Source organism: Entelurus aequoreus, linkage group LG21 (genome assembly GCF_033978785.1).
Source record: "Entelurus aequoreus isolate RoL-2023_Sb linkage group LG21, RoL_Eaeq_v1.1, whole genome shotgun sequence".
In the NCBI taxonomy this organism is placed as follows: domain Eukaryota; kingdom Metazoa; phylum Chordata; class Actinopteri; order Syngnathiformes; family Syngnathidae; genus Entelurus; species Entelurus aequoreus.
This window is the reverse complement of record NC_084751.1, coordinates 13201959-13217938: the sequence shown is the minus strand read 5'-3', so window position 1 is coordinate 13217938 and position 15980 is coordinate 13201959. Positions and strand designations below refer to the sequence as shown.

Below are 15980 nucleotides of genomic sequence, written 5' to 3'. Positions count from 1 at the left end.
CTTAGGTTTTCTTTCAAAAGTTCTATCGAGAAAAAAAAATAATATATATATATATATACATATATATATATATATATATATATATATATTTTTTTTTTTAAATTATATATAATATATATCTATAATATATAATATATATTTTAAAAAAAAAATATATATATATATATTGCTGTTGTCCTCTGTTATATTCAATTGTCTATGCTCAGTGAAGAGAAGGCAAACATTGGAAAACAAATAACAAATAAAATAAAAGAGAAAAACTATTTTAAAGTAATAAAGAAATAGTAAAAAAAAAACTTTTTTGAATGAAGAAAATATTTGTGTATAAAAAAATAATACATTGTTAAAATCGATTGTTTATTTTTTTCCCGATAGAACAATTTAACGAACAGAAATGAAACAAAACAACATTACCATCATTCGTCGGTGAACTTTTTACTCCACTGACAAGATTTTTCATAGCGACAGTTTAACGTTGATTTAGAGTATTTTGGATTTTTATTGTCACGTAAAAATAGTCACATTTAAAAAAAATAAAAAATAATAATCTGAGCCTTGAAGGTTCCACTGTATATGTTAAAGCCTGTTGTTCATGTTGGAGATGCATAAAGAGTGAAAGTTGAGGATGTGAGGCGACACGGGTGGTTGAAATGAGCGTCATGATCCATGTCGCCTGGCGTCACCATCCTGACAATAGCAGCTTCTTCTCGCAGACAGTTTTCGAAAGATTTTGCAACTAAAAAGTGCAATAACTGAGGTCATTTATAAAAAAAAATAAAAATAATAATCGAATATGACATTTGGTAAAATAAACAACATGAAAAAAAAAACATGAAAAACAACCCTCAATCAAGAACTTATTTACACTATTTGTACGTAGTTTTTTTTTGGTGGAAAATAATACCTTACGTCTGTTTCATTGCGTATAATGAGTCCCGACACACATGAGGATGGCATGGAACGCTTATAGCAGCCTTTTGCGAGTCCGATGAAAAGTCATGACTGTATAACCACGGATGCGGCAGAGCAGCAACATGTTGGGGGCCCGGTAAGCCAAGCAGCAGCAGTGTATGTGTGCGTATTAGTGTGTGTGTGTGTGTGTGTGTGTGTGACAAAATTCTAAGCTTTTATAGCAGCCAAAAGAGAGTGATTGGTGGAGAAGGACACACAAGTTCGGCAATATGTTGATTAGACATGTGCACCTTTGTGGCATATTGTTACCGACAATTGTGTACAATTGTGTACGTTTCCGCATGTTTGTATGTTTGATGATGTCGACACTGAGGAGAACAAGGGTCTTTTGTATTCATTTCTTAGGAGGCGAATTATTATTATTATTTTTTTATCCAAGAAGAGGCTGAGGGCAAAGAACGGTAAAATGTACCAAAAACATGTTGTATTGAAAGTGTCACTTTTAAGGACAACAATAGACGAGAACGAGGGTCTCCCGTAATTACTTCTCAGCACGACAAGGAGGTGATTTTTATGCAAGGAGAGACTGAGGGCCGCAAGATCGGTAACAACAAAAAACATGCTGCATTGAAAGCGTCTGTCTTAAGGACGACAAAGGACAAAATTGAGCATTTCTTGTATGTATGTCCAAGCGCTAACTTTTTATCCGAGACGAGAATAAGGGCACTGACTTAAAATCTTAACAGTATTTTCAGTTTTTTGGGTTCAAAATTCCACGTGCAGTTAAAAAAAAGCTAAACCGGAAACCGCTGCAAAGCAAATTGGTGAAAGAAGACTACGCAAGTTGTTTGGTTTTGGAATAAAACGTAAAAAGAATAAGTATGTGGGAATAGAGAACGACGGTCTCCCGTATTTGCTTCTCAGCACGGTAAGGAGGTGATTTTTATGCAAGGAGAGACTGAGGGCCGCAAGATCGGTAACAACAAAAAACATGCTGCATTGAAAGCATCCGTCGTAAGGACGACAAAGACGAAATCGAACATTTCCCGTATTTACTGTATGTCCAAGCGCTCATTTTTTATCCAAGACGAGAATAAGGGCACCGACTTAAAATCTTAACAGTATTTTCAGTTTTTTGGGTTCAAAATTCCACGTGCATGTGAAAAAAAGCTGAACCGGAAGCCGCTGCAAAGCAAATTTTCGAGAAGATTACGCAAGTTGTTTGGTTTTGGAATAAAACGTAAAAAGAATAATCGGGTGGGAATAGAGAACAAGGGTCTCCCGTTTTTACTTCTCAGCACGGTAAAGAGGTGATTTTTATGCAAGGAGAGACTGAGGGCCGCAAAATCGGTAACAACAAAAAACATGCTGCATTGAAAGCGTCTGTCGTAAGGACGACAACGGATGAGATCGAACATTTCCCGTATTTATGTCCAAGCGCTAACTTTTGATCCGAGACGAGAATAAGGGCACCGACTTAAAAATCTCAACAGTATTTTCAGTTTTTTGGGTTCAAAATTCCACGTGCAGGTGAAAAAAAGCTCAACTGGAAGCCGCTGCAAAGCAAATTTGCGGAAGAAGACTATGCGCTCTGTTTGGTTTTGGAATATTTAGGTGGGAATAGAGAACGAGGGTCTCCCGTATTTACTTCTCAGCACGAGCGTATCGTTCCCCACCAAGCGGCCTTCTGATGTGACGATAAACAACTTTCTTGTTGTTGTTGACCGAAATGAAACTAGAACTGCTTGTGCCAAACCTCATGCCTTCAAAACATGTGTCTTCATTTCCTTTATATTTAGAATTATTGATCCAAAAAGCCCCCCCAACCCCACACCCAACATTTGGAATCACTTTTTTTATCATGAAGGGCACTGAACTCGACGCTTTTGTTTAGGGATTGTTTTTGTTTGACGAAGGGTTACTTCGTGTGTGGAAATGAAAGTTCTTCCGTGGGGTCCGGTGGTCTTTTCGAGATCGTCCCGGCCGGTTTCGAGGGAGTGTATGCGAGGATGGAGAGGTATACCTGTTTAAAGCAGCATGTGCAGGAACATTGAGGATGAAGATGGAGGGGGGGGGAGTCTGTCACTCTGGCTGTGTGGTGTTGGAGCAAAAGATGTCTCGGGACGTGGAAAATTGTCCCCTCCTTCTCTCTGTGGGTTTGATCACCCCAGGGAATATATGTTCTCTTCTCTTTTGTTCTCCATGGCGTTAGGATCCCGGCAGGAGCACTCGCCCCGTATGTCGCAGGACATGGGGAAGGGAATCACCTGTGTGAACAGGAAAAGACCGTTAAATTCCTCTCATTTATCATCGTTCACACTTTATTATCCAAGAGGAGACTAAGGGCAGTGAGAAAAGGAGTACAGCTGTTAAGTAGTACTATGGAAAACACAGAAATATATGCCGTGTTGATTGCTTCAGTTGTCACAATGGAGAATAACTAGGGTTTCCTTTAAATTACAGTACAGACACCCTTTTTATGCATGAAGAGATTGAGGGCAGCAAGAACATTAATGCCATGCTATAACGCAAAAAAAACAAAACAGGCCACATTGCACACATGAGTTGTACGAACAATAATGTAAGAGCACACGTGTGAAGTGAAGTGAAGTGAATTATATTTATATAGCGCTTTTTCTCTAGTGACTCAAAGCGCTTTACATAGTGAAACCCAATATCTAAGTTACATTTAAACCAGTGTGGGTGGCACTGGGAGCAGGTGGGTAAAGTGTCTTGCCCAAGGACACAACAGCAGTAACTAGGATGGCGGAAGCGGGGATCGAACCTGCAACCCTCAAGTTGCTGGCACGGCCGCTCTACCAACCGAGCTATACTGCCCCATATATATATATATATATATATATATATATATATATATATATATATATATATATATAAATATATATATATATATATATATATATATATATATATATATATATATATATATATATATATATATATATATATATATATATATATATATATATATATATATATATATATATGTGTTGGTTTTCTGACATGGACTTGTTTCTTCAGCATTGTCCACACATTTAAGTCAGGATTTTGGGAAGGCCATTCTAAAACCTTAATTCTGATTTAGCCATTCCTTTACCACTTTTGACATGGGTTTGTGGTCATTGTCCTGTTGGAACACCCAACTGCGCCCAAGACCCAACCTCCGGGCTGATGATCTTAGGTTGTCCTGAAGAATTTTGAGTTAATCCTCCTTTTTCATTGTCCCATTTACACTCTGTAAAGCACCAGTTCTATTGGCAGCAAAACAGGCCCAGAGCATAATACTACCACCACCATGCTTGACGGTAGGAACGGTGTTCCTGGGATTAAAAGCCTCACCTTTTCTCCTCTAAACATTTTGTGGCCAAACAGCTCATTTTTTTGTTTCATCTGACATCACATGGACAAAGATAAGACCCTCTGGAGGAAAGTTCTGTGGTTCCCAGACTTTTGCTGCTGTCCTTCAATAACAGCACTCTAGCATCAATAGGCATTGCTCTAGGAGTCCACCATCCCCAGAAACAACGTCAGGAATGCGTCACCGGCACCAGCTGCCACCTTGACTACCAGCCCCTCTGGGGTAAGTGTGTGTGTGTGTGTGTGTGAGTGTGTGTGCGTGTGTGTGTGTTCTTGTATTTATCCCCTTCTTGAGACATCAACAAGGAAAAGTACCTTCCATATGAGGACCGTTGAACAAGTTAGGACATAAATCATGGTCCCGATACGGAAAACCATTGGATCTAATAGAGAATGTCTCATTTGCACCCCCTCTGGCCAATATATGTAATACGTGTGTTTAAGAAATTTAAATGCGCCCACTTTGGCCAAAATTAATTTAAAAAAATAAATAAATAAACATTTATGAAAAGACATACTGTAATAACTTGAAGTAAATAATGAAGATTAAAAACCAATTACAAAAAAAAGTAGACTTTTTTCTTACAAAATTGATAACAATTTCTCATATTCTTTCTGCTTCTGTAATATTGCAACATTTTCTCGTAAAATTATAAAAATGTAATGTCAAATTATAAATGTTTAATGCAAAATGGTGACATTTGTCATATACAATTCAGACTTGTATCACAATATTGCCAATTTGTCTGTTGTTCTTGTAAAATAGTGACATGTTTTGAGTAAAATTATGACTTTTGTCCTAATTTTGCCAAGTCAAATTCTGACTGTTATTATATTATAGCCAAAATGTTAAAGTTTTCTCATAAAATTGTGAGTAAAATTACGACTCTTCATAAAATTGACAAACATTTTAAGCTTTTCTTGTAAAATTGCGACTGTTATTGAGTGAAATTCCAACTTTTATCATAATATTGCACAAATGTGCAGCTTTTCTTGTAAAATTTTGACTTGCGTTGAGTAAAATGATGACTTTTATTATAGTACTGCCAAAATTCTAAGTTTTTCTTGTGAAATTGTGACCTTTTTCTTGTGAAATTCCAAATCATTTTACACAACAAGCTTTTTTATATTGGCACAGTATGTATATGTTATTACTGTTGTAAATACAAATCTCTATAAATCTAGAAAGGGTGGTCCTAAAGAGGTAGGCATTTTTCAGAGGTCTCAAGAAGGTAACAAATACAAGAGTGTGTGTGTGTGTGCGTGTCTGTGTTTGTGTGTGTGTTTGCGCACACAGAAGTGTGTCCCCCTTGTCCTCGGGCCGAAGCAGGAGCATATGTGGTCCAAGTCAGGCAAAGGCAGACAGAAGACCAAGAACACATCCTATCAATACCACATTTTGTATTTAGTAGAATTTAAGTGGTAGTTAACTTCTTTAACATTGTGTAATATGCAACGTACAAACTGCAAATGTTAAAATATTACTAATCTAGTCCGACACAGCTGTCGCTTTTAGTTCAAGTTATCGTAAAAACCTATTTATAACGACAGGAAATAGCATTGGAATGAATGCTATTAATTGGAAGTTGCTTTTTATCCAAAAGGAGACTAAGGGCTAAAAGATAACTTGGTAGAAAAAAAATGTATGTTGTAAATGTGTTAGATGCAGGGACGACAGTTTATGAAAACAAGGGTATCCCATAGTTACTTCTTCACTGTAAGGAAAGGGTTTTTATGCAAGAAGAGACTACGGGCAGCAAGAGAATGAACCGTCACAGAAAAGTTTTGTCTACAAAAAAACTAATATCCTTTTTTCTTTCAAATTAAATGTCCTAATTTAATTTGTCATTGGTGGGGACACTGAGGGCAAGAAAATTAGGAATGCACATGCAAATAAATGTTTATCTTTGCATTTGGGCCTTTGTACTTATTCACCAAGGAAATAACTGCATGAATGCAGAAATAATATTGTGTCAATGCAGGAGAACAAGGCACATTGAGGAGACAATTGTTTATCCAAACAGAGGCTGAGGGCTATAAGTTAATTAGTTCCTCAGTGGAAAAACAATTTTACAAATGTGTTAAGACAACATTGTTGAATGAGCGTCTCCTGGAATTACTTCTGCACTGTAGAAGATGACTTTTATGTAAGAGGAGACTGAGGGCAGCAAGAAAATGAACCACTACAGCAAAGTTGAGACTGCGGCATATAACACTGGAGCGTCCAGGCATTTTTGTTTTCACCAAAACTACGCATCTTAATTTATTTCAAATTCACAGTCTGTATTTAATTTGTCATGCAAGAAGAGACTGAGGGCAGCAAGAAAATTAGTAAATTGCAGTAAAATTGTGTCATCATATATAACATTTGGCTTCATACTTATTCATAACAAAGGGAAATAACATTGAAATAAATGCAACAAGAATTTTGTGTCAACAGAGAAGAATAAGGCACACTGAGGAGACGATTGTTTAGTCAAAAGGAGACTGAGGGCGACAAGATATTTGCCCCCTTGGTGGAAAAACTATTTTGTAGACGTGTTAGACGACAGTGTGTTAAAAACGAGAATCTCCTGCACTGAAAAGAGAGGACTTTTATGCAATTATTGAGCCACGGATGAGATGAGATGATTTAAGTAAAGTCTGAATGTCATTTGAAGAGTTAAAATTGCGCATGTCCGCCTTTGTAGTCCGTGTCGACGCCGTAGTCGATAAGCTTCTTCTTTTTCTCTATCTTCTTGTTATGGGACATTCATCCTCCGCTGTTGCCATTTCTAATATAAAGTAGTGTAAAGTTCTTACTTATATCTGTCAGTAAACTTGCCGTGAAAGCGGTAAAACATACCGGTGTAGTGAGTTTAAATTATTCACCCAAGGAACTTTAGTTATTAGAGAGTTCCGGTCGGACGTTTTTTTCACGGGACACATTCCCGGTTTTGTTGTTTCCGGATGAGGAGATGCTGCTCCGTTGTGGATTTAAGTAAAGTCTGAATGTCATTGGAATTTTCTTTACAATGAGATAAAAGATATATATAAAATATATTCCAAATGAAAAAAAAATATAAAGACAGAACAATAAGATCATATGGACAGCCATAAGTGTTTACATTTTGCTTTATATTTATTATTTTACTTATTTTTTTGTCTGGTTTTGTATTTGTTTTGTATCATCCCGTGAGGTGTATATTACTTTTTTTGTTCTGTTCGGTTTGTACTTCATGAAGTTTTGCACTTGTGTTTTTTTGTGTGTTTTTTTGTTTGTTTTCATTATATTTGGATGCATTTGTTTGGTTTGTATGATATCCATTAAGTAAGACTACGTACTATGTTGAAGGGGGCAGGAAAATATACGATTTTTCTTCATCCTGCTCCTTCTCAGGCATTGGTGTGTAAATGTGTGTTTAGTTGCTGAGGTTTAATTGTCTATCGATCAAAGATGCACATCAATGAAGGCGATAAATACAAAATGAAATGAATTCAATTAAAACAGTTAGCGCCATCTTTTGACACTTCTTCCACTCCTGTCCTTGCATGCTACACCCCTACAACAAAGATGACGCGGGGGGAAGACGCTGTCGAAGGTGAGCCACGTAAATAAGACCGCCCACAAAACGGCGCATCCCGAAGAGACGCTCAGAAAGCTACTTGAAGATGATCTGTAAAGCATAATCTATGCAACATTTTGACCAAAGAACCACTGTTACCGTATTTTTCGGAGTATAAGTCGCACTGGAGTATAAGTCGCACCTGCCAAAAATGCATAATAAAGAAGGAAAAAAACATATATAAGTCGCACTGGAGTATAAGTCGCATTTTTTTGGGAAATTTATTTGATAAAACCCAACACCAAGAATAGACATTTGAAAGGCAATTTAAAATAAATAAAGAATAGTGAACAACAGGCTGAATAAGTGTACGTTATATGAGGCATAAATAAACAACTGAGAACGTGCCTGGTATGTTAACTGAGGCGAGGTGGTAAGAGTCATTCAAATAACTATAACATATAGAACATGCTATACGTTTACCAAACAATCTGTCACTCCTAATCGCTAAATCCCGTGAAATCTTATACGTCTAGTCTCTTACGTGAATGAGCTAAATAATATTATTTGATATTTTACGGTAATGTGTTAATAATTCCACACATAAGTCGCTCCTGAGTATAAGTCGCACCCCCGGCCAAACTATGAAAAAAACTGCGACTTATAGTCCGAAAAATACGGTACACGTTATGTAGACCACAAGATAGTGTTTTAAATTTAGAAAAAAATCATAATAATATGACCCCTTTAATGCGCCTTGTAATCCGGTGCGCCTTTTGTATGAAAAAAGACCTGGGGCCGTATTTATCAAGCGTCTTAGAGTGCCATTTTACACTTCAGTCCTGAGAGTTGGCGAAATTTAGTCGGCGAAATTTAGTCCTACTCTCAAACTTAACAATAAAAGCTATTTATCAACTTTCTTAAGTCTAAGAATCACTCCTACTCTCCACGATATTCAAGAGACCTTCAGAGGTGTCTTAAGTGGTTAGGAGTTGCCAGCAGGGGATGACACTGAGGCGAGAGAGACGTGCACGAACGTTTAGGGAGCGGAAGGATGTCCTGGCTTTGTTTGATGACGAGCAGCTGATCAAACGGTATCGTTTAGACAGAGCGGGTATTATTTTTGTCACAGATTTAATAATTTTCGATTCCTTGTTGATTTCTGCATGTGGCTGCAGTGGGCTAGTATATATAGAGCCACCCACACCAGTTTCATATTAGTTGCCTAATTTATGAATTGGAAAGAAAATGTTATGATATGTATGTGTGTGGCCCTTTAATAGGTGACAGCATGTGAGGTGAGTGACGTCAGTGAGTGTGTGGCGGGGACTAGTTTGTTTTGTGTTGGATTGGCTGTGTACAAGCAATCAATAAAGCAAGATTTGCAACTAATCGCCGGACTCATCATTCACTCTAAAGTCGTCCGCTGTGCAGACCCACTGCCGGGTAAAGTGAAGGGTGCTGCCCCGAGCTTACATCCTGAAGAAGTGTCTCCCCTGCCTCTTTGACTACGGTCTGGGAGCAGGAAGCAGGAAAGGTGCAACAAAAAGGAAACATTTATTTTTGATTCATTGTCAATACTGTTTGTTTGTTTTGTATTATTTTGTAGTTTATTGTCAAAATATACAATCCCATTGTCCACTTAAATATTTCTAAGATATTTCTTTATTCTTAGACAAGGGATTCTCTTCCGTGATTGGTCATTTCTATGGACACAGAAATGACGTCACCTAAAATTCCGTTTACGGCACATAGTAATGTCGTAATTCAGCTCTGAGTGTGACACTTAAGATTCAGTCCTACACTTCGCTGAAAGTGTAAGTAAGACGCTTGATAACTAACTTTTAAGTGCAGCTTTCAGCAAATAATTTATTTACTCTTAAGTCAACTCTTAGTAGACTTCTTAGGAGTAATTCTAAGAAGCTTGATAAATACGGCCCAAGGGGCCGTATTTATCAAGCTGCCATTTTACACTTAAGTCCTGAGAGTTTGCGAAATTTAGTCCTACTCTCAAACTTAAGAATAAAAGCTATTTATCAACTTTCTTAAGTCTAAGACTCACTCCTACTCTCCACGATATTTAAGATACCTTCAGAGGTGACCTAAGTGGTTAGGAGTTGCCAGCGGGGGATGGCACTGAGGCGAGAGAGACGTGCGCGAACGTTCAGGGAGCGGAAGGATGTCCTGGCTTTGTTTGATGACGAGCAGCTGATCAAACGGTATCGTTTAGACAGAGCGGGTATTATTTTTGTCACAGATTTAATAAGGGGCGTCATCTCATCAGCAACAACACGCTTTCAGTTTCAAATTAGTTGCCTAATTAATGAATTGGAAAGAAAAGGAAACATTTATTTTTGATTCATTGCCAATATTGTTTGTTTGTTTTGTATTATTTTGTAGTTTATTGTCAAAATATACACTCCCATTGTCCACTTAAATATTTGTAAGATATTTATTTATTCTTAGACAAGGGATTCCCTTCCATGATTGGTCATTTCTATTGACACAGAAATAACGTCACCTAAAATTCCGTTTACGGCACATAGTAATGTCGTAATTCAACTCTGAGTGTGACACTTAAGATTCAGTCCTACACTTCGCTGAAAGTGTGAGTAATACGCTTGATAACTAACTTTTAAGTGCAGCTTTCAGCGAAGAATTTCTTTACTCATAAGTCAACTCTTAGCAGACTTCTTAGGAGTATTCTAAGAAGCTTGATAAATACGGTCCCTGAATCGGCAATGCACGCCTTTTAATCCGGTGCGCCCTATGGTCCGAAAAATACGGTATTCATAATGGAGTAAACAACGGTGGAGCAAGACCTTTTGCAGCAGCCCAAAACGTGTGCATAAATGTGCGTACTCAATGCCGTGAGCTCATGTGGCACATGTTTGCAATGACAATAAACAAACCTTGAACTCTGACCCCAGGGCCTGGAGGAAACCCCGCGCGCAGTCGCCGGCGAGGGAAAAAAAGGCATGTTGTCGACGGCCGGGGTGTGTAAAATAACATGAATGAGCGTTGACGCACGCTTCCCGTTTGAAAGGCCGTATAAAAGAAGTTGTTTGTGCGACGGGCCAGGTGGAGCGAGCGTGCGGTGCCATGTGAACCCCTCCTCAGAAAAAAAAATAATAATAAAAAGGCCTGCATGGGATGATTTTACAAGACCCGGGGCCGGACTCGCATCAGAAACAGCTGCCAGGAGCGCCGTTATTGTGCGTTTTGAGGCGCTCCCGCTTCAGTTTAGTTAGCGCCTTACAGACTTTGGCTCCTCCCACTCCCCCCCCATCTCACTTTCCATCATTCCAAGGCCAAATCTGTTTATCTCTCCATCTAGAGAATGATGGTGGGTGGCGAATTTGAACGGGGTTCCTCATGACCTTGACCGTAGGGGGCGGGGGGCAGCTGCCACATCTGGCCCAGACTTCAGGGTCTCTCCTCAGGGTGGCTGGGAAATAGCTGGCTGACTAGCCTTGTGGGCCCGGGGGCCCTCATGTCGCCCCATATCCCATTGCTAGAGGGGGGCCGCCGGGCGGGGGGGGGGGCGCGCAGGACACCCACTAACTACGACATGAAAGACCTTCTGAAGGTTGTTGACCTTGTCAGAGCCTCATCCTTCCATCACAGGCACAGGTCAGAATAACACAGTGTTTCTCTCATTGCTGTTCACTTTGTGCGTGTCAGTCATGGCTGGGAGAGAGGAGGGTTTGTAAAGTCTAGTGTTAGACTGCGAACTGCCCTGGACTAACATGCTGACACGCGTATGAATGCTGCTTTCAAGGGTGGAGTTTTTTTTTTCTACGGCTCAACCCGTTCTGATGGACTTCCAACCTATCCCAGATGACTGGCTTGACACTTGTCTTCCTTGCAATATATTACAGCATTTGCTGTATGTTAAATCAGCACTTATTTTCTTGTTGCCCTCAGTCCCCTTTCGGATAAAAAAATACAAAATAAAAAATGTCTCCATACTGTGTCAAAAACTTAATAGCTTCAGGAGACACTTGTTATCATTACAACTCATGCAATCGTTGCTGCCCTCAGTCTCTTCTCGGATAAAAATGACCTATTTACCGTGTCCAGAACTTACTAACTTCAGAAGACACTTATCATTACAACTTAAGCACTCTTAGAACTGCACTCATTTTCTTGCCGCCCTCAGTCTCCTCTTGGATGAAAATGGTCTACATACCAATTCCAGAACTTAGTAGCTTCAGGAGACACTTGTCGTCATTACAACTGATGCAATCAATGAGGCTTGCCTTGCTGCCCTCAGTCTCTTCTCGAATAAAAATGACCTATTTACCGTGCCTGGAACTTACTAACTTCAGAAGACGCTTATCATTACAGCTGAAGCATTCTTACAACTGCACTCATTTTCTTGCTGCCCTCAGTCTCTTCCCAGATAAAAATACGAAACATCTCCTCACACTGTTCAGAACTTAGTACTTCAGAGGACACAGCTTTTTACTGCATATTTATTGCAGCACTCATAATCCTGCTGCCCCAAGTCTCCTCTTAGATTAAAAAAAAACATTATCTTACCGTGTCCAGAACTTAGTAACTTTTGGAGACCTTTGTCAACATTATAAATGATGCATTCATTAAAGCACTCATTTTCTTGCCGCCCTCAGTCTCCTCTTGGATGAAAATTGTATACATACCAATTCCAGAACTTAGTGCCTTTATTGCATCATTACAACTGATGCAATCAATGAGGCATGCATTGCTGCCCTCAGTCTCTTCTCGGATAAAAATGACCTATTTACTGTGTCCAGAACTTACTAACTTCAGAAGACGCTTATCATTACAACTGAAGCACTCTTAAAACTGCACTAATTTTCTTGCTGCCCTCAGTCTCTTCCCGGAAAAAAATAAAAATGAAACATCTCCTCACACTGTTCAGAACTTAGTACTTCAGAGGACACAGCTTTTTACTGCATATTTATTGCAGCACTCATAATCCTGCTGCCCCCAGTCTCCTCTTAGATAAAAAACAACAACATTATCTTACCGTGTCCAGAACTTAGTAACTTTTGGAGACCTTTGTCAACATTATAAAAGATGCATTCATTAAAGCACTCATTTTCTTGCCGCCCTCAGTCTCCTCTTGGATGAAAATTGTCTACATACCAATTCCAGAACTTAGTACCTTTATTGCATCATTACAACTGATGCAATCAATGAGGCATGCATTGCTGCCCTCAGTCTCTTCTCGGATAAAAATGACCTATTTACCGTGTCCAGAACTTACTAACTTCAGAAGACGCTTATCATTACAACTGAAGCACTCTTAGAACTGCACTAATTTTCTTGCTGCCCTCAGTCTCTTCCCGGATAAAAATAAAAATGAAACATCTCCTCACACTGTTCAGAACTTAGTACTTCAGAGGACACTTGCCCTCATAACAACTGATGCATTTTTTGTTTACGACTTTTTACCACATATTTATTAAAGCACTTACATTGCTGCTGCCCACAGTCTCCTCTCATATATATGTATATAAAATTAAATTAAAAAAACATCCTCTTACCGTGTCCAGAACTTAGTAACTTTAGGAGACCTTTGTCAAAATTATAAATGATGTATTCTTTACAGCATATTACAGCAGCACAAATGTTCTTGCCGCCCTCAGTCTCCTCTTGGATAATAATTGTCTACATACCTATTCAAGAACTTAGTAGCTTCAGGAAACACTTGTCATCACCACCACTGATGCATTCAATAAGGCATGCATACATATTTACAGAAGCACTCATTTTCTTGCTTCCCTAGGTCTTTTCTCGGATGATAAGTATGTCTTTACCATGTCCACAACTTAGTAGCTTTAGAAGACACTTATCATTACAACTGAAGCATTATTTACAACATATTACTGCATATGTATTGCAACACTCATTTTCGTGCTGCCCTCAGTGTCCTGGCGGAATAATAATAAAAAAATCTCCTTACCATGTTCAGAAATTAGTAAATTTAGGATACACTTGTCTTCATCACAAATGATGCATTCTTTACATCATATTACAGCATCACTCATTTTCTTGTTGCCCTCAATCTCTTCTCAGATAAAAATGATTTATTTACGGTGTCAAGAATTTAGTAACTTCAAAAGACACTTATCATTACAAATGAAGCATTATTTACAACAATATATATGTATTGCAGCACTCATTTTGCTGCCCTCAGTCTCTTCTCGGATAACAAAAAACATCTCCTTACAGTGTCCAGAACTTAGGAAATTTAGGAGAGACACATGTCATCATCACAAATGAGGGATTCTTAACATTTCCTTGCTGCCATCAGTCTCTTCCTGGATAAAAAACATCTCCTTACCGTGTCCAGAGCTTAGTACTTTAGAGGACACGTCATCATAACAACTGATGCATTATTTACAACATATTACTGCAAAAATTATTGCAGGACTCATTTTCCTGCTGCCCTCAGTCTTCTCTTGGATATAAAAAGCATCTTACCGTTCCCAGCACAACTCAAGCATTCTTTGCAACATATTACTGCCTATTTATTGCAGTTTTAATTTTCCTCTCATATAAAAATAGTCTCCTTATCATATACAGAACTTAGTAACTTCAGAAGCATGGATTCATTGGGTCATGCATATTTACAGCAGCACTCATGTGATGTATGCCCTCAGTCTCTTTTTGGATAAGTACTGTCATTCAGCAGAATTTAAAAGCTAGAAAAATGCCCACCCGAGTCTGAAGGGACTAAAACTGCACACATCACTATATCAGGAAATAAAATCAAAACAAAACTGACAGAAATGAAGAGAGAAGATTTTAATTTGTTTTAAAAAATGCAAAAAAAAACAACAAAATACCTCATAACTGTGTTTGGCTACATAAGTACTAGCACTTAACATCAGCAAACTGCCAGAATGCAAACGAACAGAGGCGAGTGTGTCCTCTATCTTTGCTCAGCTGCGGAGAAAAGCCCTTGCGCTCCCCCCCCCCCCTTCACATTATCCCTAAGTCCCATCCTACTTTTTTTTAAACGCCCTCAGAGCCACCAAAGTTGGCATTTAAGTTAACTACTGTGAGATGCTGTTTATTCAATTGTTGGCAATTACCGGCGGGATTGCAGTAGCTTGACAAAAACACGTAAAGTGAGAAGGTAGGAAAGCTGCCCTGGATATCATTACAACCAATACCAACAACCGTGTGGTTGCTGACTTGAAAGTCAGCGCCATTGACCTCTTAACACGTAAGCATATTCAATAAGTGAAGACAGACGACCAAAGTAGCGAAAATGTGCTTTGCCCCCGCACCACCCTACCCCTGCACCTAACACATCATAACATGCTCTGGATCTGTAACATCAGCTGTACGAAATGCTTAAAATGCTTGGTGGTCAGCGCTGGCAGTGGCCGACCATCAGCTCGGACACAAACATCAGTCATGACACGTTACAAATCGCGTATTGAGCGTGATTCCGTGCCAGGCTTTGAGAGGCGTAAACAGCACGGAGAGAAACTGGGAGGCAACCGGAGAGCCGACGACCACCAAAGCAGACAGAAAAACATATAGTCTCATTTAGCTAAAGTTGTTTTAGAGGGGCCAAGCCATATAACTATATAATTGCTGCCCTCTGCATACTGCTCCAAGCATCCAAGAGAGGAATTCCTTCCAAAATTGGGATGTAGGAGAAGGAGGGTGCGGGGTGGAGGGGCTACGAGCGCAAAACACATTTCTCCATACGCTCGCCGAGTCCCCTAAATGCCAAGTCCAACTGACAGCTTGCAACTATTAAGGCTGGATCCAGAAGTGACCTTACATGCATGTAGACCTTGCACCCTCAAAACTCCTGGGGGTGGAATAATACACAACAAGAAATCCAGAACTCGGGGGGAGAGGGGCGGCGGGGGAATTTGGAGAGGCAGCAATTGTAATCCAATACATGTTTTGTCAAATCCAAGAATATTTCCTCATGATCTGTTAGCTGTCCATACTGAGTGTGCACACACAAAAAAATCAAACAAAGTGGCTTGGACCAGGAGCCACAAAATAGTTTCTCGAGCCAATCGTTTGCAGGGGGGCGTTTGTGCTCAAGTAATGCCTCTGCTGGCTGCTTGCCGTCTTCCACGTCCTCAAAAAATTCTCCTCTAAGCAAAAAAAATCTAATGTAAA

The 15980-nt window shown here is 39.2% G+C and overlaps 1 protein-coding gene across 1 annotated transcript in view; it reads right to left on the bottom strand.

The window, feature by feature from the left end:
- Positions 1 to 221: 221 nt before the first annotated feature.
- Positions 222 to 15980, bottom strand: part of pappaa (pregnancy-associated plasma protein A, pappalysin 1a) — a 273947-nt gene continuing 258188 nt past the window's right edge. The window contains exon 22 of the mRNA XM_062031011.1: positions 222 to 3179. Coding sequence (XP_061886995.1) covers positions 3075 to 3179 — 105 coding nt within the window. The 3' untranslated portion in view covers positions 222 to 3074. The remainder of the gene's footprint in view (positions 3180 to 15980) is intronic.